The sequence below is a fragment of the Nannobrachium achirus genome (genome assembly GCF_963921795.1).
Source record: "Nannobrachium achirus genome assembly, chromosome: 8".
In the NCBI taxonomy this organism is placed as follows: Eukaryota; Metazoa; Chordata; class Actinopteri; order Myctophiformes; family Myctophidae; genus Nannobrachium; species Nannobrachium achirus.
The window spans coordinates 21,611,002-21,634,713 of NC_137817.1; the positions used below are offsets into that span (position 1 = coordinate 21,611,002).

Here is a 23,712-nt window from a genome sequence, read left to right on the forward strand (position 1 = left end):
GCATAGATCTCCATATATGGGCATAAAATGGATGCAGACAGACAAATACAGATATCTCCATATATGGGCATAAATGGACACAGGCAAACAGATGGTCAAAGATCTCCATATATGGGCATAAAGTGGACGCAGACAGACAGATACAGATATCTCCATATATGGGCATAAATGGACACAGGCAAACAGATGGTCAAAACGGGTCCTATGACAACACGTATAATGGGGTTTGCATTAAGTTTGTCTCCTCCATCTGTTTGTCTGTGTCCCTTTATTCCCATTATGGAGATCTCTGTATCTGTCTGTGCCTCCGACTGTGTTGCAGACACAGTGCCGGTTCCCCCTTTAATGCAAACCCCATTATACCTGTTGTCATAGGACCCGTTTTGACCATCTGTTTGAAAAAGCGACAGAAATCTCATATATGGGCATAAAATGGACGCAGATAAACAGATATCTCCATATATGGCATATATTGGCATACAATGGATGCAGAATCACAAAGATCTCCATATACGGGCATAAAAGGGACACAGACAGACAGATACAGAGATCTCCATATATGGGCATAAAATGGACGCAGATAGACAGATATCTCCATATATGGGCATATATGGGCATAAAATGGACCCAGAACTATAACTGCAGTGATCTCCATATATGGACATAAAATGGACACCGACAGACAGACAGATACAGATATCTCCATATATGGGCATAAAGGGACACAGGCAGACAAATGGTCAAAACGGGTCCTATGAAAACAGGTATAATGGGGTTTGCATTAAAGGGCGGGGCATTCATTCCCTATTTACATTGTTCCGAGTTGGCCAGGTCGCCGACTAGACGCTGGGCCGCCCGAAGGGCGGCCCAGCTTCTAGTGTTCTAAATGAACCGAAAATCGATGGTGTCTCTGTATCGCTCTCCTCCCCCACTGCAAATAAATGCAGAGTACCTGTGGATGTTGCCCATGTATAATCGTAAGAAAGGTGTCACTCTTTAAATTTCCTCCACTATAATTTTTTTTGTCATCCCCTCTTAGGTGGGCACAGGCCTGGGCCCCACTCTGGAGTTCTATGCTCTGGTGTCTCAAGAGCTCCAACGGGCAGACCTGGGGCTATGGAGGGGTGACGAGGTCACCCTGGCCAACCCTAAAGGTACTACTGCACCACCATGTTTATTTACACTTGAGGTTTAACACACGCACTAAAAATACTTGAGTTTAGTTTGAAGTGAAATTGTTAAATATTTTACCAAAGCTGTTGTCAGGGACATTTCTGACATGAAGATTTTGTCCTACCTAAAAATGGCTTGGTGTGAAAAGTTTGAATAGGTGCTAAATCTTTTCAATGTCTGTTGGTATATGATCCACCTTGGGTTTATTTTTGAGCGGTGGTAGACCGCTCCATAGCATGGCCGTGTGTGTATCCGTGTATCCGTGTATGTATGTGTGTATGTAGCCTCAACTACCACTCAGTGACCAGAGAGGGTGCTCTTGAGTCTAGTCTGAGCATCAACTGCAATACTCTCTCTCTCTCTCACACACACACACACACACACACACACACACACAGGGGGAGGGGGCAGTCACACACAGGCTGTGTTTTCTTCACACGCACACGCACACACACACACACACACACACACACACACACACACCCCACCCCCCCCCCCCCCCCCACCCCACAACCACCGCTCAGTTCACACGGGTGTGATTTTTTTGCTATGTTTAACCAAACTTTTTGTCCCCTCTTTTCCCTGAATAACTAACAATGTTATTGCCTCTACAGGAAGCCAAGAGGCGACCAAGTATATGTTCAGCACCAGGGGACTATTTGCGGTTCCTTTTGGCAGGACAACCAAGCCAGCACACATCGCCAAAATCAAAATGAAGTTCCGCTTCTTGGGAAAGCTGATGGCCAAAGCCATTATGGACTTCAGACTAGTAATTATGTTTTTTTGTTTTTGTTGTTGTTTTTTTCCAAGTTCTGTACATCTGTTGTCTGGAAGTCTGGAACAACCAGACACTTATTTTCAGTTGTTGAATATAAACCAGGAGTATTTTTGAAAACTCATACAAATATAGATAATTACTGTTGCCCCAGAGGAAAGCTTATGTCATTAATATGGCTTCTGGTGTCACTCTTGTCAGAGTAGTCCAGACCCAGAACAGATGTTTAACCACACAGACCCTAGCGTCCCTATTCTGGGCTGAACAAAATAGCATGCATACAGACTTAAGACGTAAGCTTATACTGTATATATCGGCTATTTTCATCAAAGAGATTTGGTGTAGAAGAGAAAAAAGAGCAAACAAGAGCAAATCACAGTCAACAAAGTATACTATGTGTTTTAATCGCTTGTTCAAAATTGTTATAGGCGTTAATGTTTTCCAAATGTGAGAGTGTGTGTGTGTGTGTGTGTGTGTGTGTGTGTGTGTGTGTGTGTGTGTGTGTGTGTGTGTGTGTGTGTGTGTGTGTGTGTGTGTGTGTGTGTGTGTGTGTGTGTGTGTGTGTGTGTGTGTGTGTGTGTGTGTGTGTGTGTGTGTGTGTGACTCCATGCTGACGCAAGGAAGAGCAATTATTTGTTATAATTATTATTAGGGCTTTGATGCAAGTTCTAAACATGACGGGTGCAGTGCTTAAGTTGTTTTGCTTAAGTAATGCGCCGTTGTGCTCTCCTCTCAGCTGCTGCTTAGAAAAAAAGAAAGTGAAAAAATTCGATCGACGCGTCGATTTTCGGCCTCGCCGCGTCGATTTGCAAATCATGCGTCGATTAACATCCCTAGATCCAACTGTGTTTGGAACTTTGAGCATTTAACACAGCCTCCTAAACACAAGCACCCAACCTCTCATTCCCCTCAGCTTGACCTACCCTTGGGGCTGCCCTTCTACAAGTGGATGTTACGGCACGAAACCTCCATCAGCTCCCATGACCTGGTCAACATCGACCCTGGTGTAGCCAAGTCCATCCAGCACCTGGAGGACATCATCCGCCAGAAGAAAAGGCTAGAGCAGGACCGAACACAGGTGAAGAACATGGCCCCTCAAAGCATTCAGCGACAGTGCCACAAAGTAATAATAAACTTTATTTTTGTAGAACTTCTCAAAACAAGGGTACAAAATGCTTTACATCAAACAGGTTGAAATCAAATGATGCAGTAAGAATACAACTAATACATTAGAGACACAGTTAACGGGATTAAGAGCTGGCAAAGAGGAAATGGACAATTGGGACAGACAAGTAATGCAAATAAAACCTGGATGAAACATGGAATACCACTTTGGCTATGTACAGAATCTATAGACAGTTTAGTGCAAATTTGAGAGCATCAGTATGACGGGATGGTGTGAATTCCCAATTGTTGGCCATTTAAAAGCCTCTAACTATCAATTACTCTTGTGAGAAAGTGATTTTGAGTATTGTTTTGCCAGAAGGTCCTTGTTGAATAAAATATATTTACATACCTACCATTTTGGCAGACCTCTTAAAGAGGGCAGTTTTGTTGTGTATGGCATGCAGTGTTCATAATGTTCCTGAACATTTTCTCCTAAAGGTTGTTTGGAATTGCATATTTACTGTGCCCCAGATATTCTTCACATAACATTTATTTTTAAGCCATTCTTATATTGACGTTTATTGGATTACTTTAGGTGTTCAATTACAATTTATTACTAATTACCATCTTTTCTGTCTTCTCTTTTGTGTCTTCTCTGCATCTTGGCCTTTTTCCTGCATGTCTCATCTCAGACGCGGGAGACCCTGCAGCAGGGGCTGGAGAGCCTGAACATGAACGGCTGCTCAGTGGAGGACCTGGGCTTGGACTTTACCCTACCGGGATTCCCCAACATTGAGCTGAAGAAGGGGGGCAAAGACGTCCCCGTCACCATCTACAATCTGGAGGAATACCTCAGGGTACGTCGTGCACAAACCTCTGTTAACGCCTCTGTCACTCACTCTTCACATATTCAGAAGTTCAAGAGTGTTCATCTTGTCAAGACATTGTCTCAATGTTGTTAAATCTGTGTCTCTTTAGTTGGTGGTGTACTGGACCCTGAACGAAGGTGTGTCCAGGCAATTTGAGTCGTTTAGGGAAGGCTTTGAGTCCGTCTTCCCCCTACATCACCTACAGTATTTCTATCCAGAGGAGGTGAGCGTTTATTCTTTCCCTACAGAATGTGTCTTCCAGGTGTGTGGAAGTCATTTAACTTCTTCAATCTCCTGCTGTTTTAGCTGGACCAGCTGCTGTGCGGCAGTAAATCAGAGACGTGGGACGTCAAGACTCTGATGGAGTGCTGTCGACCCGACCACGGCTACACACATGACAGGTGGGACAGTCTTCCTCAAACACTCGGGTTCTTGATGTTATCTAAGGGGGAAAAAGAGCTCATACAGTACTATGACAAGTCCATTTTAAAATACTTGATACGTACGACGTATCACCTTCAATACGGTATATAGGTAAACTGTATTTAATTTATTTTAGCCCAGTTGATATAAACTGAAACTGAAAATGTTACGTTAAAACTATTGAGTTATGACCATAAGAACTATGATTTTTACACTTGAGTAATCAAACAGTTGCTAGATGTGGCTGATGAAGAGTGACGATTTGACATGTGTTGTATCTTTGCAGCCGTGCTGTGCGGTTCCTGTTTGAGGTGCTGAGTAGCCATGACGCCGAACAGCAGAGGCTCTTCCTACAATTTGTGACAGGAAGCCCCAGACTGCCTGTGGGAGGTGAGTGGTGCCCCCCCCCCCTTTTCTTTTTTTTTTCTGCCTTTGTATTTGATATTATGCTTATGAAACTGATATTATCCTAGATAAAGTACTATGTTCTATCCGTCTGTCTTTCAATGTTATATGAGATACTTAAAGTGTGGTTCCTGTGGAAATAAGCCTCGGCTTTCTAGGATCTTCTTTTAGTTGACCTTGTACCAGTGATTTGTCATGAAACTGTACTTTTTTCTATTGCAAACTTCTAATAAATTCTTCAATCAATCAATCAATACCTGATATGCACAAATATAAGCATATATGAAGATCCAGTTGTCCAGAGTCACAGATCCGACCGCTATGCCCATATATGGTATCGGCAGTGCTTATATGCGATCGACCGAATTCAAACTCTGTGTGGACTCAAAGGACAGCGGTGGCCGTCGTCAAGTAGTTTATACATGTGGTTGTCCAGAACCGTTGATCTGACCCATATGTCCATATTTCGGCATGCCAATATTATGGGCATAGACTAATGACATTAGGGTTCTCATATATTGGCATAAAAGGGACATAGGATGACAGAGGTACAGAGATCTCCACATATGGGGACAAATGGAACCTAGACAGATGGGTACGGACCTGTGGCCCAAACCTTCTAGTTGTATAGACGCAGGTAACGCATGAATCACATAATACTTGAGCAAGGCAAGAGACTTGTTCAAAAACTGTCATGAGCAAATCGACAGCAGCAGAGATTATGTGATTGTTAATGTTGATCGATATAACTATCAATGAGCCAATGTTTGGTTCAGTGACCGTATGTATTTGGTGGAATAGACTCTACTTTTGAAGCTCTGGCAGAGAAGGCACACTGAAAGAAGGTAGCATTTTCTGCAGTCCTTTCTTGTTAAGATGCCTGCAGTGCAGACTGTATGAATGATACTGGGAGTCTTGCACATTCATTACATGTCATACTTGTGATGGAGGAAATGGGTAAAATCTTGATTATCTGCCTTGTCAGACTGTGAGAGTTGAATCTCGAAAGTCTGCTGTCACATTGAGCAATGAGGAGACCTCAACCTACGTCAGCTGAAGTATGCTGGGCATTGTTTTACCTTGAGAAAACAAAAGAAAAGGAGGAGGACTTCAACTCTGGGCTTGGCTGAGCTTGGCTTGACAGAAGAGGACAGTTGGCAATTCTTCAAAAGGGGGCTGTTAGTATCTACAGCCATTTTTCTGTCTGCACATAGACTACCAGTTACCACACGAAACCCATCAAATGTATGTTGTGGGTCTTCTGGTAACCCTGAGTGAAGGAGGCCATACCATAATATACGACTCAATGCCCTCTCAAAGTAATGGCATTGAAAACGGTCCAGGGCTTGACATTAACTTTTCCTTTAAGCAAGTACATTTCCCATTCACTTGTCCAGGCACAAAAGTCACTTGTCTGGATAAAAATGACATTTCAGTCATTTCTTTCTTAAATGCATGCATAGGAGTCAGACATTGAGATAGAATGAATAACAAAAGGACTTGCTCCTTCCACCCTCCACTCCATATTATGGGCAGTCCATAGTCTGCATACAGCACAAAGCTGCCAGGAGCATCACAGAAAAAGTGAAACCAAGAGCCACTTGTCCAACGGACAAGTACATTTTTAATGAACTTGTCCAGAAGGATTTATTACATGTCCCGGGCAACAGGACAAGCCTTAATGTCAAGCCCTGCTGTCTGCGTCAAAATAATCCATACAAGCTCAAAACCACATCATACATAGGAAAGCAGGTGGATGTGTTGAATTTTAACACTGGTGTTGCTCTGTATCCCAGGTTTCCGGAGTCTGAACCCCCCGCTTACCATCGTCAGGAAGACGTTTGAGTCCACAGAGAACCCAGACGACTTCCTACCATCGGTTATGACCTGCGTTAACTACCTGAAGCTGCCCGACTATTCCAGCATAGAGATCATGCGTGAGAAACTGTTGATTGCAGCCCGTGAGGGCCAGCAGTCATTCCACCTTTCCTGATCGCGCAACGTCTCCACATTCAAATGCCTTCTACAGCAACTGACGAATTCTTGACTTCCTTATAGTGTTTTTTCTTTTCTTTTCCTTTTTTTAATCACATACATCAAGGCTATGTGTACAGCCTTCTTGTTAGAGAAAGCAGCTTGCAGAAAAATTAAAGACTTCAGATATATATTTGCTGCCCCTGTCTCTCCTAAAAAGAGAAAAAAAGGAAAGGCGTTACATGACTCACAGATCCTACAAGAAAAATGATAAAAGACAAAAAACATGTGAGAAAACTTATATCAGTAGTTGAGTAATGTTAAAAAAAAAAATATGAAAAAACCTGGGTGACATTTTAAAATTGCATTGCTGTGTGATATTTAAAAAAAAAAGGGATGTTTCCTCTCCAGGTCGGTGGATAACGTCACTGTGTGGTGGGGAGGAGGGGTGGGGTGGGGTGGGGGGTCCATCGAGCAAGCTAGGTTCACTTTAGCTCCAAAGATCATTTGTACAGACAAATTTGCAGACTTTGCTCATTCTACACATTTGATAGAATAGCTCTTTGTTCTCATGTCCTCTTCTTTCAGTTTGTCTGTTCGCATTCTGTTCTGTATATTATATTGCCCCCGCCCCAGTTGTGTGTTGCATTTCGGTTCAACGTTTCCTCCCTAATGTGTGTCTTTTGCTTAAAGCTGTGGAAACGAGAGTTGCAGTTGGTTGAATGCGGGTAGATGAGAGCATAGTATCTTTACTTTATTTTCTACCCAAGATGACTTTGTGTTCTGGCCTGCTTATTTACAAAGAGCTTCAGCTCGGATGTTGATGGGTTGTATCCAGTGTGTTGGACATACAGTATACATTTGTTTTGCTTTTTACTTTGATCAAGTAGTGTGTCTCTGTAAGACCCTACTGGCAATGCAGGGTACTCTCGAGGCTAATTTATATCTCGTCACTCGACCGCGTCATAGTTGAAGATGCGTCATTTTTGTCAAGCGACGTCGTGCGACGATTTCTAAGTATAGCCTTTAGTAGACTGCTCGGGCCAAACTCTGAGCATCCCACCAACACATAATGTAGCTGGGCACAAGATTTGGCTGGTCTCATTTTATCGTTTCATGGCCAGATAGCATTTCAAGTTCATTTACGGAATAAAGTTTATATGCAGTTTCACACCCAGTTTGAGGTGTGAATGTCTGCTTTACCTTTTTTTTTTTTTTTCTATATTGTCTTTTTTTTTCTTGCTGTAGTTTATTTTTTGCACTGCTGGCTTGGAACAAACCGTGGTGTGCACCTGCAGTCTGTGGCCAGTGGAGGGCGCCACTGTATGCTCTCTTGGCCCAATCCTTCATGTGCTGGTTTCTAAGATCTGCAATAATTTACTGCATCAGGTTCATGTTTTTACCTGAACATAAAATAAAGTAACTGTTTGACTCAATCTTGTACGTTTGCTTTATTTAACAATCTTTTCATCATTCTGTTCCCGTCAGCTGTCATGGATTTTTTTTTAAAGATTGGTTAGGGTTGTCATTGTTCTTTCTACCGCTGTTTCTTGTCGAGTGTTTCATAGTTTCTTGTCGTGTGGAACAGCTAGTGCTAGTGTAACACAGAGATTATAACCTGTGTCTCTAGTGGGAAACATGTTTGCCGCTAGGTGAGAGATGAGGCTTTTTCTCAACCCAAGGCCATGTCATGTATTTAATGCTTCATAGGGGGTCCTCGGGTCATGGTGAGATGCTTAAAGTGGTTTTAAGTGACAGATTTATCTTTGCTTGGAAGGACTCAATATGGAAATGGGGGCGTTGAGGCCATGGAATCTAAGGCTGACATCTCATTAACAACCGCAGCTATATTGATCATACCAGCTCTGCCATGACGACAAAGCCAGTCTCAGAGACATAAATTGAGGCGATGAATCATTGTGACGTTCTTGTTCTGCGGAGGAAATGACAAGAGGACACAGTCAAGACCTCTAAAGCTTTTCAGTTTTACACCATTTGAAGTTAGGTTACATGTGCAGTTCAACATGAAGCATGTCGGCTTGCTAGTCGGGTCACCTCAATTCTGAATATGTGTTTAATGTTACTGAAAGCCTTCAACAGAACTTGTACACTTAATCATTTTATTTAAGGGAAAACTACAAGCTTCGATTCAAAAGCTGCCGTCAAGGGAGTGGTGTGCTGAGTGGGTTGGATAAGCGGTTATCCAAAAATATCTATAAATCCACAAATAGGCTACAGTATATATCGAGATCTCTGGTGTCCTCAATATGATGTCAAAGGTATCTCAATGGACATTGGCCTAGTTGCTATAAAATGTTGAAAATGTGGTTGAGTGATTACAATTTTAATCAGTTTATCCACCAAGCAGATCTACAGTACATGCATGTAGATCGACACGCCTATAATATTCCCAAAATAGGCACGCCAGGGTGAAGTGGATAATCTAAAACGGAGAACGTTTTGAAAGTAACCATCACAAACATAGTATTTTCCTGCACCAAAGTATATTACCACCATCCGTTTATTGTCCAGCACCCTGAGACTGGGAGATTGATTCATTGCCCAGCCGTGTCATGCCAAAAATGATAATGGTACCCAGTGCCTCCCTGCTTGGCATGAAGGTTTGGACTGCATCATCTCCAGGAGGTGTACTTGCATTAAGCTGCCACAGATATGGAACAGGAGATAGCCTGCTGACCTAAGGGCCACAAGGCTTGGGAATCGTTGGTTCCCATGGCTACTTACTATCCCTTTAACATGCTGGGAATGGATGAGTGCAACGATGAATGTTTTCTGTTTTGAGTCTTTGTCACATGCAGGGGCCAATCAGACTCTGATGTCTTGCTCCTCCTTGGCTCTGTCAAATCCGTTAAAGTGTGTTCACACCTGCACGTGTGTATGTCAGCATCCAAGATTGCAGCTAATGCTAAAAGTCTTTCAGAATGAATAATTTTTGACATTTGAGCCCTAACCCTCACCCTGATAAAACCACACGGTGGGTTTGCAGGGTTCTGCCAACCTAGCGCTGCCATAGTGTGGTAATGCCGCCTGTTATCACTATAAAGCAGCTAATCACCAAGGCAAAGCTGCTTAGGATTTTCTCCTCTCCTTGTACCCCAAACTACCCCCCACCCCCACCCCCCACACACACACACTCACACCTTCCCCTGCTGCTGTCTGTTTCCCCCCTCCACACCGAGAGGCTCCAAGGTGAGGTTAAGGCTGATGATATTCTACACAGGTCTCCTCTCACTCTGTCATGCTCGCTGTGTGTGTGTGTGTGTGTGTGTAAGATAGAAATAAAGGATCAGAGAAGAGCGAAAAGGGGAAGGGAAGAGCGTGAGAGAGAGCGAAAGAGAGAGAGAGAGTGGCGTCACCTGTCGCCACTAGGGATACAAGGCAGTGAGTGAGCAGGAGCCAGCCCTCTCTCCCTCCCTCTCTCTCTCCCTCTCTCCCTCCCTCTCTCTCCCTCCTCTTCCTCTGCTCCGTCAGCCAGCCTGTTCTCTATCTCTCTCAGTCCTCCTGCATACAGCCTGGATTCAGCATCCTTAACCAGCTGCCTCTCTCACTGACTTCAAACACACTCTGTCTCTCACACACACGTACGTACACCACTGACCCCTACCCAGCAGAGCAAGCGGCATCGTTCCGAGCTAAATTAAAAGACAAATAAGAGTAGAAGGCGGAGAGGACAGGTGGAAGAAGAGGAAGACGACAGTAGGAGCAGACAGAAGCCAAGCAGATGAAGAAGGATCAGGAGGACAGGAGGAGTTTGTGCGGACAGCCCATGAGGTGCTCCGTGTCCCTGCTCCTTGTCCTGGTGCTGGGCACCGGGGCTCTGCCTTCCCCCTTCCAGCTGGCCCCTGGCACCCCGTCCCCGGCCGAGCCAACCCCGACCCAGGCCACACCTCCGCCCGACCCCTGCGAGGGTCGGCCCTGCCTCAACGGGGGCTTCTGCCTAGCTCTGCCCTCCGAGGACAGGCCAGAGGAGACCTGGTTGTACACGTGCACGTGCGCGCAGGGCTTCACCGGACGCAACTGTGAGGTGAGCATGCATTTTAGGATGAAGCTTCAGTCTGTGTGAATGTTGGCTTTAATGCCCACGGTTGCCTCGGCTTCTGCTGAATGTGCTGGTGGAGGAAGTTGTACTGTGTGTGTGTGTGTGTGTGTGTGTGTGTGTGTGTGTGTGTGTGTGTGTGTGTGTGTGTGTGTGTGTGTGTGTGTGTGTGTGTGTGTGTGTGTGTGTGTGTGTGTGTGTGTGTGTGTGTGTGAGAGAGAGTGAGTGAATTGATCTCTCTCCCCCCCATCTGATGCAACCTTTCTACTTTATTGGATGCGACTGTAGAGCATGCATTCCCCTGAGAGTGTATGAGAGGTTATGGGCATACATACAGTATGCAGAGAACACAGAATACAACTATATCACTTATCTTATATCCATATCTTTCCAGGCAAATCAGAAATCTGGGGCACAGAAATGGAATAATGTTAGCCAAGAAGCTTGCTACTACTACAGTACAGTGCTGTACATAACAACCTAAAATTTGGATTCAGTGGAGTATTAGAGTTGTGTAATGTGCATACGTGTCTGTCTGCAGATTCTTCTCTGTGTGTGTGTGTGTGTGTGTGTGTGTGTGTGTGTGTGTGTGTGTGTGTGTGTGTGTGTGTGTGTGTGTGTGTGTGTGTGTGTGTGTGTGTGTGTGTGTGTGTGTGTGTGTGTGGATGTGCTGGGTTGTATTTTTCCTCTGCTGTATAGATGGTATTTTTTAATGGGAGCATGTGCTGCTACTGAGACACGCAGAGAAGTGCTGCGTTGCTGTGGCAACAAAATCGAGGAGCAGGCAGCCGCAGCGAAGCTCAACTGAGCACTGCGTGTGTGTGTGTGTGCGTGTGTGTGTGCGTGCGTGTGTGTGTGTGCGCGTGCGTGCGTGCGTGCGTGCGTGCGTGTGTGTGTGCATAGGAGAAACCATTGGTAGTGAGTAGGATATCAGTCAGTGAGCCAGTAATTGTCCAGCCTATCCTGGAAGGCAATAATCAATGATGTTGATACATCAGTATGTGATTTCACCAAGTGCATATTGACAAGAGCGATTGCTAGGTAATTCCAGGTCACTTAACTCCCAATAGAATCTTCTGTCTCACGCACACACACACACACACACACACACACACGCGCACGCACACACACACACACACACACACACACACACACACACACTAAGCGGGTTGGCACTGCCTGTGATTGGCAGAGGTGTGAGCAGGGTGCCATGTTCATGACATTGGCAGCACTGCTGTGGGCTCCATCAAGACCAGATTTAGATTTAGAGATTTAGACTCGTCCATACCTCTTAACCTTTTAGTTGCTGTGGATTAATTATGATGCATTTACATTCTTCATGTACAACAGATTACATGCCGGCTTAATCACCTGAACAAAGGCAGACTGGGCAGGCCACAGGGGAGAGAGGTGAACGTTGGACTGGTAGCCACCCAAGCCTGGTGGAGAGAGAGGTGCCCCTGACTTTCACATAAATTCCAAATACACAGGAAAACCCATAGTCTTCATTTATCCATTTGTATCTCTGAGAGTGTACAAATGTAACCAAATTGACCTGCACTTTTAGAGTTACATTAACACTAAGAATGTGTTGAAAATCCCTGAATTTACTATTGTATGATAATCATTTTGGGCTTACATGAAAGGTACTGATGCTCATGTCATGCTACCTCTTCCATTCTCAGTTAAGTAGGCCTAAGCCCGATTTATACTTTGTCGTGTTGTGGTCACACACCGCACACATACTACAAAGCCAGAAATACTATGACAGAGCATAAATTTGGCTTTACATGAAGCCTGCCATTTGCATGCCATTTACAGAGTAAGAATGAGTTGTATGCCTGGCATAAACAGCAAGGCACACTCTGGGCTGCATTTGCTTAGAGACAGGATGAGCTGGAGCGGGGTGCCCACTGGCCTACTGGTCCAGGCGCATACCACCAAGGCATTGCCACATAGGCATGGATGCCTGGCGGCGGCGCCGGTTCGATTCCCGACTCGGGCGACCTTTGCCGCGTGTCACTCCCCTTCTCTCCCCCTGTTTCCTGTCAGTCTACTGTCCTATCAATAAAGGCATAAAGGCCCCAAAAACAAATCTTTGAAAAAATAAGGATGAGCGGGATCACAGGCTTTCTCGGAGGGACTCCGGCAAGGTCACTGAGAGCTTTGACAGCAGCACCAACAGGTGGCAGCCATTACCTCCTGATGGACGTCTGTGAATTGTGTGTGCGTGCATGGGTGGGTGCATGTGTACGTGTGTGAAGCACACATTGCAGTGCATCATGTCTTAACTTAAACCCTTTTGCTCCTTGGGGAGCATAGGTCATTCAAGTGCATCGTGTACATACAGTATATCATCACTGTCGGGCAGAAACCTCGTATCTCCAAGTTTCAAATGTATACGTTTTTTTTTCGCAAAGTAAAGCCCTGCTTCATCGTACAAGACTTCAGTGAAAATAGATCAGATCTGTGTGTGCTTGTAGATCGGCTATTTTCACTAGTTTTAAATCATTTTTGAAAATATAAATACAAAACGAACGATTTTGGTCATACAAGGTTTCCCCCCGACAACGGCCATATAGAGTAGGGTAGAGGCAGGGCTTCACAGGTGGACTCCCTGTCAGGTTCAGTGTGTGTTGCAGGCGGTGAGAGCAGAGCAGTGCTGCCTGGGAGGAGGAGTGGAACCGCTTAATGGAACATTTAACCAGGGACCCTACAACTGTCCTGGTTCCATCTCTCAGAATAGAATGCTGGGGCAGTGGCAGCACTCCGTTTGCAGTCACACACTTATTACTATGCTTGTGAGGACGTCAGTTTTATGAATGCTATTTTAGTACTAGGCTATTTCTTTTTGGTTTTTGGGGCTTTTATACCTTTATTGATAGGACAGTAGACTGACAGGAAATGGGGGGAGAGATGGGGAGTGACACGCGGCAAAGGTCATTCGGTTCGGGAATCGAACCGGCGGCGGCGCCACCAGGCACCCATGCCTATGTGGCAATGCCTATGTATGTGCTGGACCAGTAGGCCAGCGGGCGCCCGCTATTTTAGTATTTCTGAAATTTGTTTTGCCATTATTAAGCCTAACCCTAAAGCCGAAAATAGCTCCAACCTTAAAGCTGAAATAATTAATTCTGGGCCAGATCTGGTCAGAATTTTACTGTCATTTTCTTTTTTTCCCCTTTTTTTTACTGGAGCTATTGGCTCCAGTTAATCCCCTAAAACTGACATCTAAATGTCTAAACCTAACCCAAATCCCACCCTGAATCTTTTTTAACCATAAAACAATATTTATCTTTTGAGGACCAGGAAAACTGTCCTCAAAATGTCTGTTTCGAATGTTCTACTTGTTGGACCTCACAAGTATAGTAGCCTAATACAAGTATACGCAACACGCACGTGACACACACACACACACACACACACACACACACACACACACACACACACACACACACACACACACACACACACACACACACACACACACACAGCCTGCTGTGCCCTGTTCTCATAGGTGAAGCCTTGAGGGAGGAATGACAAGCAGAGGACAGTGATGTCACTGGGCCAGGCACACAACGCAGGTGACGGGATCGTTTCAACGGTTGTCATGGTAACTGTGTGAAACATACCGCTACTCGGGTGGTGTGCGGGTGTAGTTTTTATGTTTCCCATAAAGTCCTGTGGTGTAAATGTCCTCTACTATTATAACTCCACACCAGGTCCCCCAGCCAGTGAGATCCCCCCCTCCCCTTCCAGTCCTCTCCCTCCTCTCTCACTGTCAACATCTCCATGGTAACCGTAGCGGGAGTCATTTGCTAAATGACCTGTTTGGTTCTGGTGCAGCCATGACTTGCATGTCTCTCCCCTGTCGCAATTATGACATAAACCGCCTGTTGCAATTATTGACATAATCGCAATTATATTGCATAATCGTCATGTTGAAAAATCTAACATTTTCATAAATAAAATGGTGGCAATAGCAGATCTACAAGCTCTACAGATCGCGTCACATTGTGAGCTTGTAGATTAGCTACCGGTATTAAATAAAAGTATAAATAAATAAAGTATAACATTATATGGCTTATTTTGACCTTAATACATTATTTATTTGATTTAATTGTACCAGACATTGTCAGTCATTTCTTTGTATATTTTAAGTTAATATATGCCATATTTACCCTGTGCAATTCTTGTTCACAAAGCCTAAAAGACAAACAGAAACGTAATTTGTATTTACATGTTCCAATGTTCTATGCCAAAAACAGGATTAAATAGTTAATGTCAATTATTTGTACAACAATTAATCATCAACTAAATGATGGTGACAGCCCTAACTATTTATGAGGAGGAGGGGGGATTGAAAACTGGGATGAAACCCCAGGAGGAATGAAAGAGAGAGTGAAAAAGCTGTTGGTAATTGAGCAGTGTCGACTAAAACGATTATGAAAAATGTTTGTCGAAAACTGTGATAGCTAAAACCAAGACTAAATATATTGACAAGTTTGTCAACAAAATAAAAACTAGATTAAACATTAGGGACTAGGGAGGGACTAGTGGAGAAGAGAGTAATGTTATGTTTGGTTGCTCTCAGGTGTTGTGTGCTGAAAATAGCAGATCTACAAACTCACAACGCGTCGCAGACGCAACCAAGTGTAAAATCAGTATGACGCCATCAAGGCCTGCCAAAATACATTTCAGTTGACTAAATCAACTGTAGATTTAGTCACCTAAAATCGTATGATATTTAGTCGACTAAAACTAATACTTTTCAGGTGACTAAATGATGACTAAAACTAAATTACATTTTATTCAAAAGACTATGACTAAAACAAAATCAAAATTTGCTGTCAAAAACAACCCTGTAATGGAGGTGGAGAGGGGAGGCTGTACCTAGGGCTGTCACGATTATGACATTTTACATGACGATTAATTGTCACACAAATAATTGCGATTAACAATTTAATTGTGTTTTTGTCATTGACAATTACATTTCTGTTTGGCTTTTAGGCTTTGAAGTTGCACATGGTAGATATGACACATAACCTAAATATACAAAGAAATTACTGACATATTTGACTTGACTTTTTGACTTTGAACTTTCTACTTAAAAAATAACATTGATAGTGGAAATAGCCGATCTACAAGCTCACATCGCGACGCGTTGTGAGCTTGTAGATCTGCTATTTCCACTATTTCTGAAAGTGTTTGTAAATGTATGAACATTTTTCAACATTCACGATTATGACGAATAAGACAAAATATTTGCGATTAGACGATTATGTAATAATTGTGACAGCCCTAGCTGTACCGGCATTTGGGTTTCCAATTTTACACTGAACATTTTACTGTGTGATGGAGGAAGGTGGAGAGACTGACAGCACAGGTGGAATGAGGCAAACTCCTTGCTCCTCGCTGAGGAGAGTGAAGTGATTGATTTTATGGCTGTGGAGTTCCAAGAAGAAAGTGGAACATGCTGGATGCCATTGTTATTGTCTATTTCAGAGCTACTGACCATGTACAGTGGGCAACTTTGATGCTGGACAGGGCCACTATAATTCCACTGTCACTCCAGGGGGTCACAATGCATATACTGTCAAAAATAGCACAAATAGACGATCGACAAGCTCAAAACGCAACTTTAAGTGAAGATAGGGCCGCATTAAGTGAAGATGGGGGCCGCATGTGGCCACCGGTTGCCCATGTATGATGTACTGTATGGTACTCTCTCTTTCTCCCTCTCTCTCTCTCTCTCTCTGCCTCTCTCTCTCCCGCAGGCACACTCCTAGACCTGGTTTACAGTAGAGGCTGCAGAGAATTCAGTGCAGCTCTAAGTAAACCAGAGCACCAGAGGCCGGGGTTTTCTAGATTGGTTTACACCTTACTGCTTAGCACGGACTGTGTGCGCTTTGCTGCATGCCTTCTTGTGAGCTACTGCATTCTGGCAGTTCTACCTTATTGATTATTGAAAGACCTTGTGTTGTGTGCTGCGATGCGATAGATTTTGTTAAGCTTCTTCACAGCACAATAGGGCCAGTAAGACTGGGAGTGCATTGCAGTGCCTTATGACGAGAATCTAGGGAGCTGTTATTGGATTGTTCTGCCTTTCCGACTTCAGGGGGTAATTGTGGAATTTGCAGAGCTCACACTTGTATGTTGGCTCAGTGGTTCCCAAACTTTTGAGGTCGAGACCCAAAAGAGAGACGTTTGCCCAGGGCCCAAACTAGTGAAAACGTATAGGTTCCGGACGGAACCATGTTTATTTAATACCGGAGGACAAGGTCCCCCTATGGGATAACAGCGCCATCTGGCGGTGCAACAGAGTAAAACTCATCTACTCCCATACGAAAAATGTCATTTGTCGGAAGGGCTGTCAATCACAAACGAGGGCACCGCCCCCGAGTGTATATAAGCCCCCTGGGCTATCATGACTTCCTCTAAAGCCGCACCTCTGCGCAACTAGCGAACCGAGGGGCTTTATTCGGGGGACCTTGTCCTCCGGTATTAAATAAACATGGTTCCGTCCAGAACCTATACGTTTATTGTCATACCTCCAGACAAGGTCCCCCTATGGGACTCATACACTCCCCGAGAAGCCATGAACCGACAAGACTGTCGTGCACACCGACCACACCCGGAAGGAGGTCTCGTCAACCGACGTGACCCCTTCCAGGACTGATCCGACCCAGGCCCACAGGGCCTGGGCGTGTTCAGACAGAAAAGAGACCCTGACAGACCGAGGCCTGCCTTATGCACTAAGGGCAGACACAGGTCCGCCTTATAAAACTGCAGTAATAATTCAATTCAATTCAATTCAATTTTATTAAAGTGTCAAATCATAACAAGTTATCTCAAGACACTTTACAAAGGCTAAAGAGCCATGAGAGAGAGAGAGGAGAGAGGGAGAAACAAGGGAGAGACAAGGGAAAGACAACAAGGGGCACACGCACACACATACACAGGTCCCGCATGCGTATGTACAAGAACGAACGAACGAACGCACACACACACACACAGGCGCTGCATGCGCACGCGTGTGTAGGGGGAGGGGAAGGGGAGGGGAGGGGGAGGTAAGGGTAGGGGGGGTGGGGGGAGGAGAGAGAGAACCCGAGCAGAACCTGTACCTGTGAGGTACCCCCCCGAGAGAACTCGAGTGGATACCTCACAGGCCCGGGGCCCCCACCCTGAGCAAGCAATTTGCTACAATGGTAACGAAAAACCCCCTCTTAAGGAGGAGGAAACGTCAGGCAGATCCTGACTCTGGGGTGAACAGCCGTGCTGCCTCGACCGAGTCGGGGGGACAGTAAGGAACAAAGAGAGAACAAGAGATAGACACAGAGAGATCCAGGCAGGTCCACAGGTGTGCTTCATGGAGGCCTGGTCCGGGGTCACACTCTTGGTCTGCAGCTGAGTAGTCGGGTTTTAGTAGCAATCCCAGCAGCTGAGTTGTCGAGTTTTAGGTATTTAGGTTGTCGAGTTTCCAGGAACTGGAACTGTGGAGTGGGAGACAGAAAAGAAACTCCGGGGATGATCCCCGGAGTTCGAATTAGTGGCAGGCCTTATAATGGCAGGCACAGTGCTAGTTACAATTGCAATGATGTGACACAAACCCACACAACCAAAAGGGGGAAGAGAGGGAGGAGGGTTCCCCCTCCCCTCTGACCCATTATTCAGCCCAACCCAGTGACTTTGTAGGTTGGGATTAGGAGTGACTGTACGCTGTCTCACAGAGCCACGGCCTTTTGTCAGCCCGGCCACTGGTCAATATAAGGGAAAACTCAGGGTCCCCCCCCATGTATCCTAGAAACAGTAGCATGCTGTCTCAGGAAGGGGAGAGAGCCGCCCCACTACATAGTAGGAGGGACAGCAGCACCCAGAACCGTATGCGCCATAGCAGAAGGCGCAACGTCCAGGTGATAGTAGGTCGCAAAGGTGGACGGCGAAGACCAATTCGCCGCTGCACAAATCTCCTCAATGGAGACACCTTTGGACAAAGCCCAAGAGGTAGACACACCCCTAGTACTGTGGGCCTTAAGTGCTTCCGGCACTTCAGACCCAGACCGGGTGTAAGCCAACCTAATCGCATCCACAAGCCATCTCGACAGAGTGGGTTTGGACACCGCTTTTCGCTGACGGGCATTCATGACCACGAAAAGCTGAGAAGTAGACCTGCTGTCCACCGTCTTGTCACAGTAGGCCTTCAGGGCCCTAACTGGACAAAGACAATGAAGACGCCTATCCTCCTCCGATGCAGACGGAGGAGGATGGAAAGCTGTCAAAACAACAGGTTCCTTCGGGACCACTCGGTTCTTAGGAATAAAACTCAAATGAGGTTTAAGAAGAACCTTGGAGTCATTATTGAGAAACCTCATACAATCAGGGCTCACAGAGAGCGCATGAAGGTCGCTCACACGCTTAGCCGTAGACAAGGCAAGCAAAAGAGCTGTTTTGAAACTTAAATGTTTCAAAGAGGTCCTCCCAATCGGTTCAAAGGGTGCCTTGCAAAGGCCCTCAAGAACCACTTGTAGATCCCAAACAGGAAACAAGGCTCTGGTCACAGGTCTCAAATGGTCAACACCATGCATGAACTGGACCACCTCAGGGATTTTAGAAAGGCCTTTACCTGCCACCCCCAGGTGGCAGGCATCAATAGCCGCTAAATAACCCCTCAGTGTAGAGAACGCCAGACCAAGGTCCAGGCGGTCCTGCAGGAAATCTAACACCCTCTGGGCCGAAGCTAAATGAGCCACCACAGGTGGCTCCTGTAGCTCACACCAGTCCAAAAAGGCATTCCACCTTCCATCATACACAGCCCTAGTAGAGGGGGCTCTAGCACTCTGAATAGTGGCTACAACCGTCGGTGAGAAGCCTGCTGCGAGCAGGTTCTCCCTCTCACGGGCCAAACCCACAGGTCTAGGCCCCGTGGGTCTGGATGGAAGATCTCGTCCCCTGCCTGGCGCAGCAGATCCCTGTGCAAAGGGAGCCGCCAAGGGGGTCGAGAGAGCAGTGGGGTGATCAGAGACCTCCACACTCCCCTGGATGGTGTCACCAGAAGAACCTCCTGGTTGGAACATCTGATCCTCTCCAGAGTGGGAAGGATCAGTTCCAGGGGTGGAAACGCGTAGAGAAGACCTTGTGGCCATTCGTAAGCAAACGCGTCCGTCCCCAGAGGAGAAGGTCCCCTCACTGACTTTGCGTTCTCCTGGGAGGCAAAGAGATCGACTCGAGGTTGACCGAACCTGGAGAAAATCTTCCTCACCACCGCAGGGTGGAGAGACCAATCCTCGTAACGAGGCTCCCCCCTGGACAACAGATCGGCGCCGCCGTTCTGAAGGCCCGGGACATGGGAGGCTCTGATGGACCTCAGACGAGGCAAGCACCAGAGGGTCATCTCGCGCGCCAGCTGATCCAGCACGCGCGAGGCGAGGCCACCCTGTTTGTTGAGATAATACAGGGCCGCCGTGTTGTCCGTCCTGACCAGAACATGACAACCCTGAAGAAATGGCTCGAAATGCTTGAGCGCCAAGTAGATCGCCATTAACTCCAGATAATTGATGTGGCGCTCCAACATGGCCGGGGTCCAAAGACCCCTGGCCGAACGCCCCTCGTGGGTGGCGCCCCACCCCGAGCGGCTGGCGTCTGTGGTGATCACCTTGCGTGACACCACCTCGCCCATGGAGACCCCACTCGTCAACAACGCCTGGTCCCTCCATGGGACCAGAGCGTCCATGCAGACCTGGCTGACTGTCACCTTCCTGTACCCTTGCAGGGAAGGAATCCTGAGCGCCAGTGACCACCGCTGGAAAGGTCTCATATGAAACCTGCCCAGACGCAGAAGTTGCACCGCTGATGCCATCAGCCCAGCCAACTTCATGCACTCCTTGTACCTGACCACCTGGTTCAGTCGGAAGGAGCTGAGACAAGTCAGAAACCTGTCCACCCTCTCCGGGGAGAGGCGGGCGGACATTGTGGCCGAGTCCAGAGATATTCCTATAAAGGAAATCTGCTGGGAGGGTGACAACATGCTTTTGCCAAAATTGACGTTGAAACCCAAGGCCTTCAGGTGTGATAACACCAGATTGGTATGGCGCGCCGCTTCTGAGCAGGAGGCGGCGGAAATCATCCAATCGTCTATGTAGTTCGCCAGCCTGACTCCCTGATGCCTCAGTGGAGCAATGGCTGCCTCGGTCACTTTCACGAAAACCCGAGGGCTCAGGGAAAGAGCGTTTCCGTTTCCGGTACGCTTATTTCCGTATCCGGTGGGAGACGGACACGTGACCTCCGAGAAGCCTCGCTTGTTAAAAATACAGGCGGCACATAACGTGGAGCCCGGGGGACAGGGTTCATCGCATAAGTAACATAATCCCCGGCTCGGGGAATTGTATTTACGTTTACAACCTGTGCTAAGGCCTTTATATGCTTCCTTACGGGAAGACGAGGCCGACCCTGGGTGATATGTGTTGGCTTCTTCCCTGACGCTAAGACCAAACTCCTGTCCTGAACTAGAGTCGGCATAACAGTGCCGCTCGGTGGAGACAGAGGGGTATTGCACACTAGTGAAACCATACCATTGTGAATAGGAATTAGCTTGTCTGGGAACATTTTGCAAAGAGAAATATTCTGCTTGTAACCTGTCTGCATGACTGGAGGAAGCGATATTTTCTGAGTGGAAAGAAATTCCAGCCTGGACTTCTCTACACTGGCTAAATTCATGCAAAATGGGGTCGTCTGTACTAAAGCAGGTGGGTTTGAAAGAAACAGGCATTGTTTTATCAACACACTTTTTAATACAGGCACTGGAGGAGAGCACAGAGGAGGAGACAATGACATTTTCTTGGCATAAGAAAAATTGTTCATACATTTCACTCGCTTGCGCTTGAGAGGGGGGGTCCCCTGAATGATCAGGGGGACCCCGCCTGAGTCCAGTGTCACTTTCGCGGTGGCTTCCCACGGGCCTTGTGGGTGCCAGCCGGTATCCCGTGCCTGGGAGGGTGGCGGGATTGAGAGCGGGCCTGAGCCCCCGCTGCAGTGCGAGGGGGTCCCGCGGAGGAAGAAGAGGGGGTCCTAGGGGGATTGTTTTGTTTCCCCTGCTTGGAGGAAGAGCGCCCCCTGTCAGCCTGACCAGGGGCCTTGCTTCGTCCCTGCCTCTTTTCCTTCCTGGGTGCCTGGGGGTCCGTCGTGGCCTCCAGGAGTTCCAGAGTGATCTTCTTATCCGCCACCTCCTGGCGGAGAAGCTCCAGTCCACCGCCCATTAGGGAGGTAGGGTGGCCGGGGAGGTCTTGCAGGACCTTCTCGGTCTCCTCTCCGGAACTGCCAGGACACTTTACCTTTTCAAGCCACCTGGCACGTTCCGCCTGGATGCAGTAATCCATACCGTGTCCAAGCCACTCGATGGCGTGGACATTCAGGTCCATCAGCATGCGCAGCGACTTGTCCACCTCCTCCACCGTCTCGTCAGGCACCTCCCGCATCTCGCTAAGGAGGCGCCTGGTGGAGGAGAGCAGCAGCTGGGTGGCGTTCATCGTCCTGGCTGCCAGCGCGGAGGCTCTGTAAGAGTTCCTGACCCTGGAAGACTGCTTGTCGTCGTAGGGGATGGCAAAACCAGGAGGCTTCTTCCCCACGGACAAGTTGAAGGGATTGCGGCCTCCAGGACCGGTCCGCTCATGACCTGGCTTGAGGCTCCCGACGAGGGACTGAGCCATCAGTTTGTCCATGGGAGGGCACAAGGGGATTCCCGCCTTCTCTGCGTCGCGGCAGTCGACCAAGAAGGGGAGCTTGGGGGGGTCCTTGTGTGTAGTCCAGGTTGAATGCAGGGCCTCTGCAAAGCCTGGGACCAGTGGGAGCTTTTCCATTCGTAGCGGGGGAGAGGCTTCCACATCCTGGCCAAGGAGGGGAACTCTAGCCCGTGGTCCGAGTGGCGCGTCTCCGAGCGGCAGCTCCAGGCCGCAACGGATGGTAGCACGTTCCAGCACCGAGAGCTCGTCCATGGGGATGGAGTCTGGGTCTTGTGCCGCTGCCCCTCTCGCCCCAGCCGGCATGGAAGGGGGGAGAGAGGCAGAAGGGGCTGGGGAGGACGCGGCGGAGGTGGAAGCCTCGGCATGAGGAACCACCCTGGCCGCGCCTCCGCCCTGGCCGGAGGGGAGCGTGGACTCGTCTTCCTCCGAGTACTCACCCTCCGTGTCCACCTCATCCATGTCGTAGTCCTCTTGCTCCGGTTCGTCTCCGTCGCTAGCATGCCAGGAGACGGGGCTAGGTGGCCGCATGGCCCGGAGCTGGAGGACGGAGAAGGAGAGAGGAATGTCACCGACGACTAGAGGGTGGAATTCTTTGAAGGGGACGGCCAAGGTTGCAGCTGGCGGTGGAGCAACGTGGGCGGTCTTGCATGTTCTCTTCTTGGGCACGCCAGTCGAGCCCGTCGGAGAAACAGCAGGGGTAGCAGGGGCAGCAGACCCACTAGCCTCGGGGCTACCGAAGCTAGCTGAGGGCGAGGCCGCTGGAGGCCTAACCACGTGGCGAGAAGCAGCGCTGTGGCGTACAGCGCTGTCCGGCACACGAGGAGAGGTGTCTGGGAGGGATCCGGCGGAGACCGTGGTGTGAAGGCCGTAGCCAGCGCCAGCGATCTCACAGCGGGCCTCGAGGGCTGGAACATCATACTGGAGGCAGTCAGTACAGTTCACCCCCGTGGCCGGGGCCGGAGGGGACAGAGAGGCCAAGGCGTGTCCTACCCCCATGCAGACAATGCAGAACGGGTGAGTATCTTCATTGGCGATGAGCCCTTTGCAGCTGGGAAGGCCGCACTTCTTCGGTACCCTGGCTAGCAGGCTGCTAACTGTGGGCCGACGAGCCGCCATCGTGAGCTAACCGAAGCTAAGCGAAGCTAAGCTAGGGCAGGGAAACACGTGGCAGAACGTACAGAGAAGAAGTAAAAG

The 23,712-nt window shown here is 47.6% G+C and overlaps 2 protein-coding genes across 5 annotated transcripts in view; both read left to right on the forward strand.

Moving 5' to 3' along the window:
• The window catches only part of trip12 (thyroid hormone receptor interactor 12), a 46,888-nt gene extending 39,734 nt beyond the window's left edge, over positions 1-7,154 (forward strand). For 3 of the 4 annotated variants that reach the window (XM_080731275.1, XM_080731278.1, XM_080731276.1), the window contains 8 exons: positions 1,040-1,154; positions 1,788-1,942; positions 2,862-3,071; positions 3,748-3,912; positions 4,034-4,147; positions 4,231-4,325; positions 4,634-4,737; positions 6,549-7,154. In XM_080731275.1, coding sequence (XP_080587401.1) covers positions 1,040-1,154; positions 1,788-1,942; positions 2,862-3,071; positions 3,748-3,912; positions 4,034-4,147; positions 4,231-4,325; positions 4,634-4,737; positions 6,549-6,745 — 1,155 coding nt within the window. In that variant the 3' untranslated portion in view covers positions 6,746-7,154. The remainder of the gene's footprint in view (positions 1-1,039; positions 1,155-1,787; positions 1,943-2,861; positions 3,072-3,747; positions 3,913-4,033; positions 4,148-4,230; positions 4,326-4,633; positions 4,738-6,548) is intronic. The other variant, XM_080731277.1, reaches the window with a different exon arrangement.
• A 3,314-nt stretch (positions 7,155-10,468) lies between these two features.
• Positions 10,469-23,712, forward strand: part of dner (delta/notch-like EGF repeat containing) — a gene marked incomplete at both ends in the record, with an annotated part of 71,635 nt that continues 58,391 nt past the window's right edge. The window contains one exon of the mRNA XM_080731770.1: positions 10,469-10,771. Coding sequence (XP_080587896.1) covers positions 10,469-10,771 — 303 coding nt within the window. The remainder of the gene's footprint in view (positions 10,772-23,712) is intronic.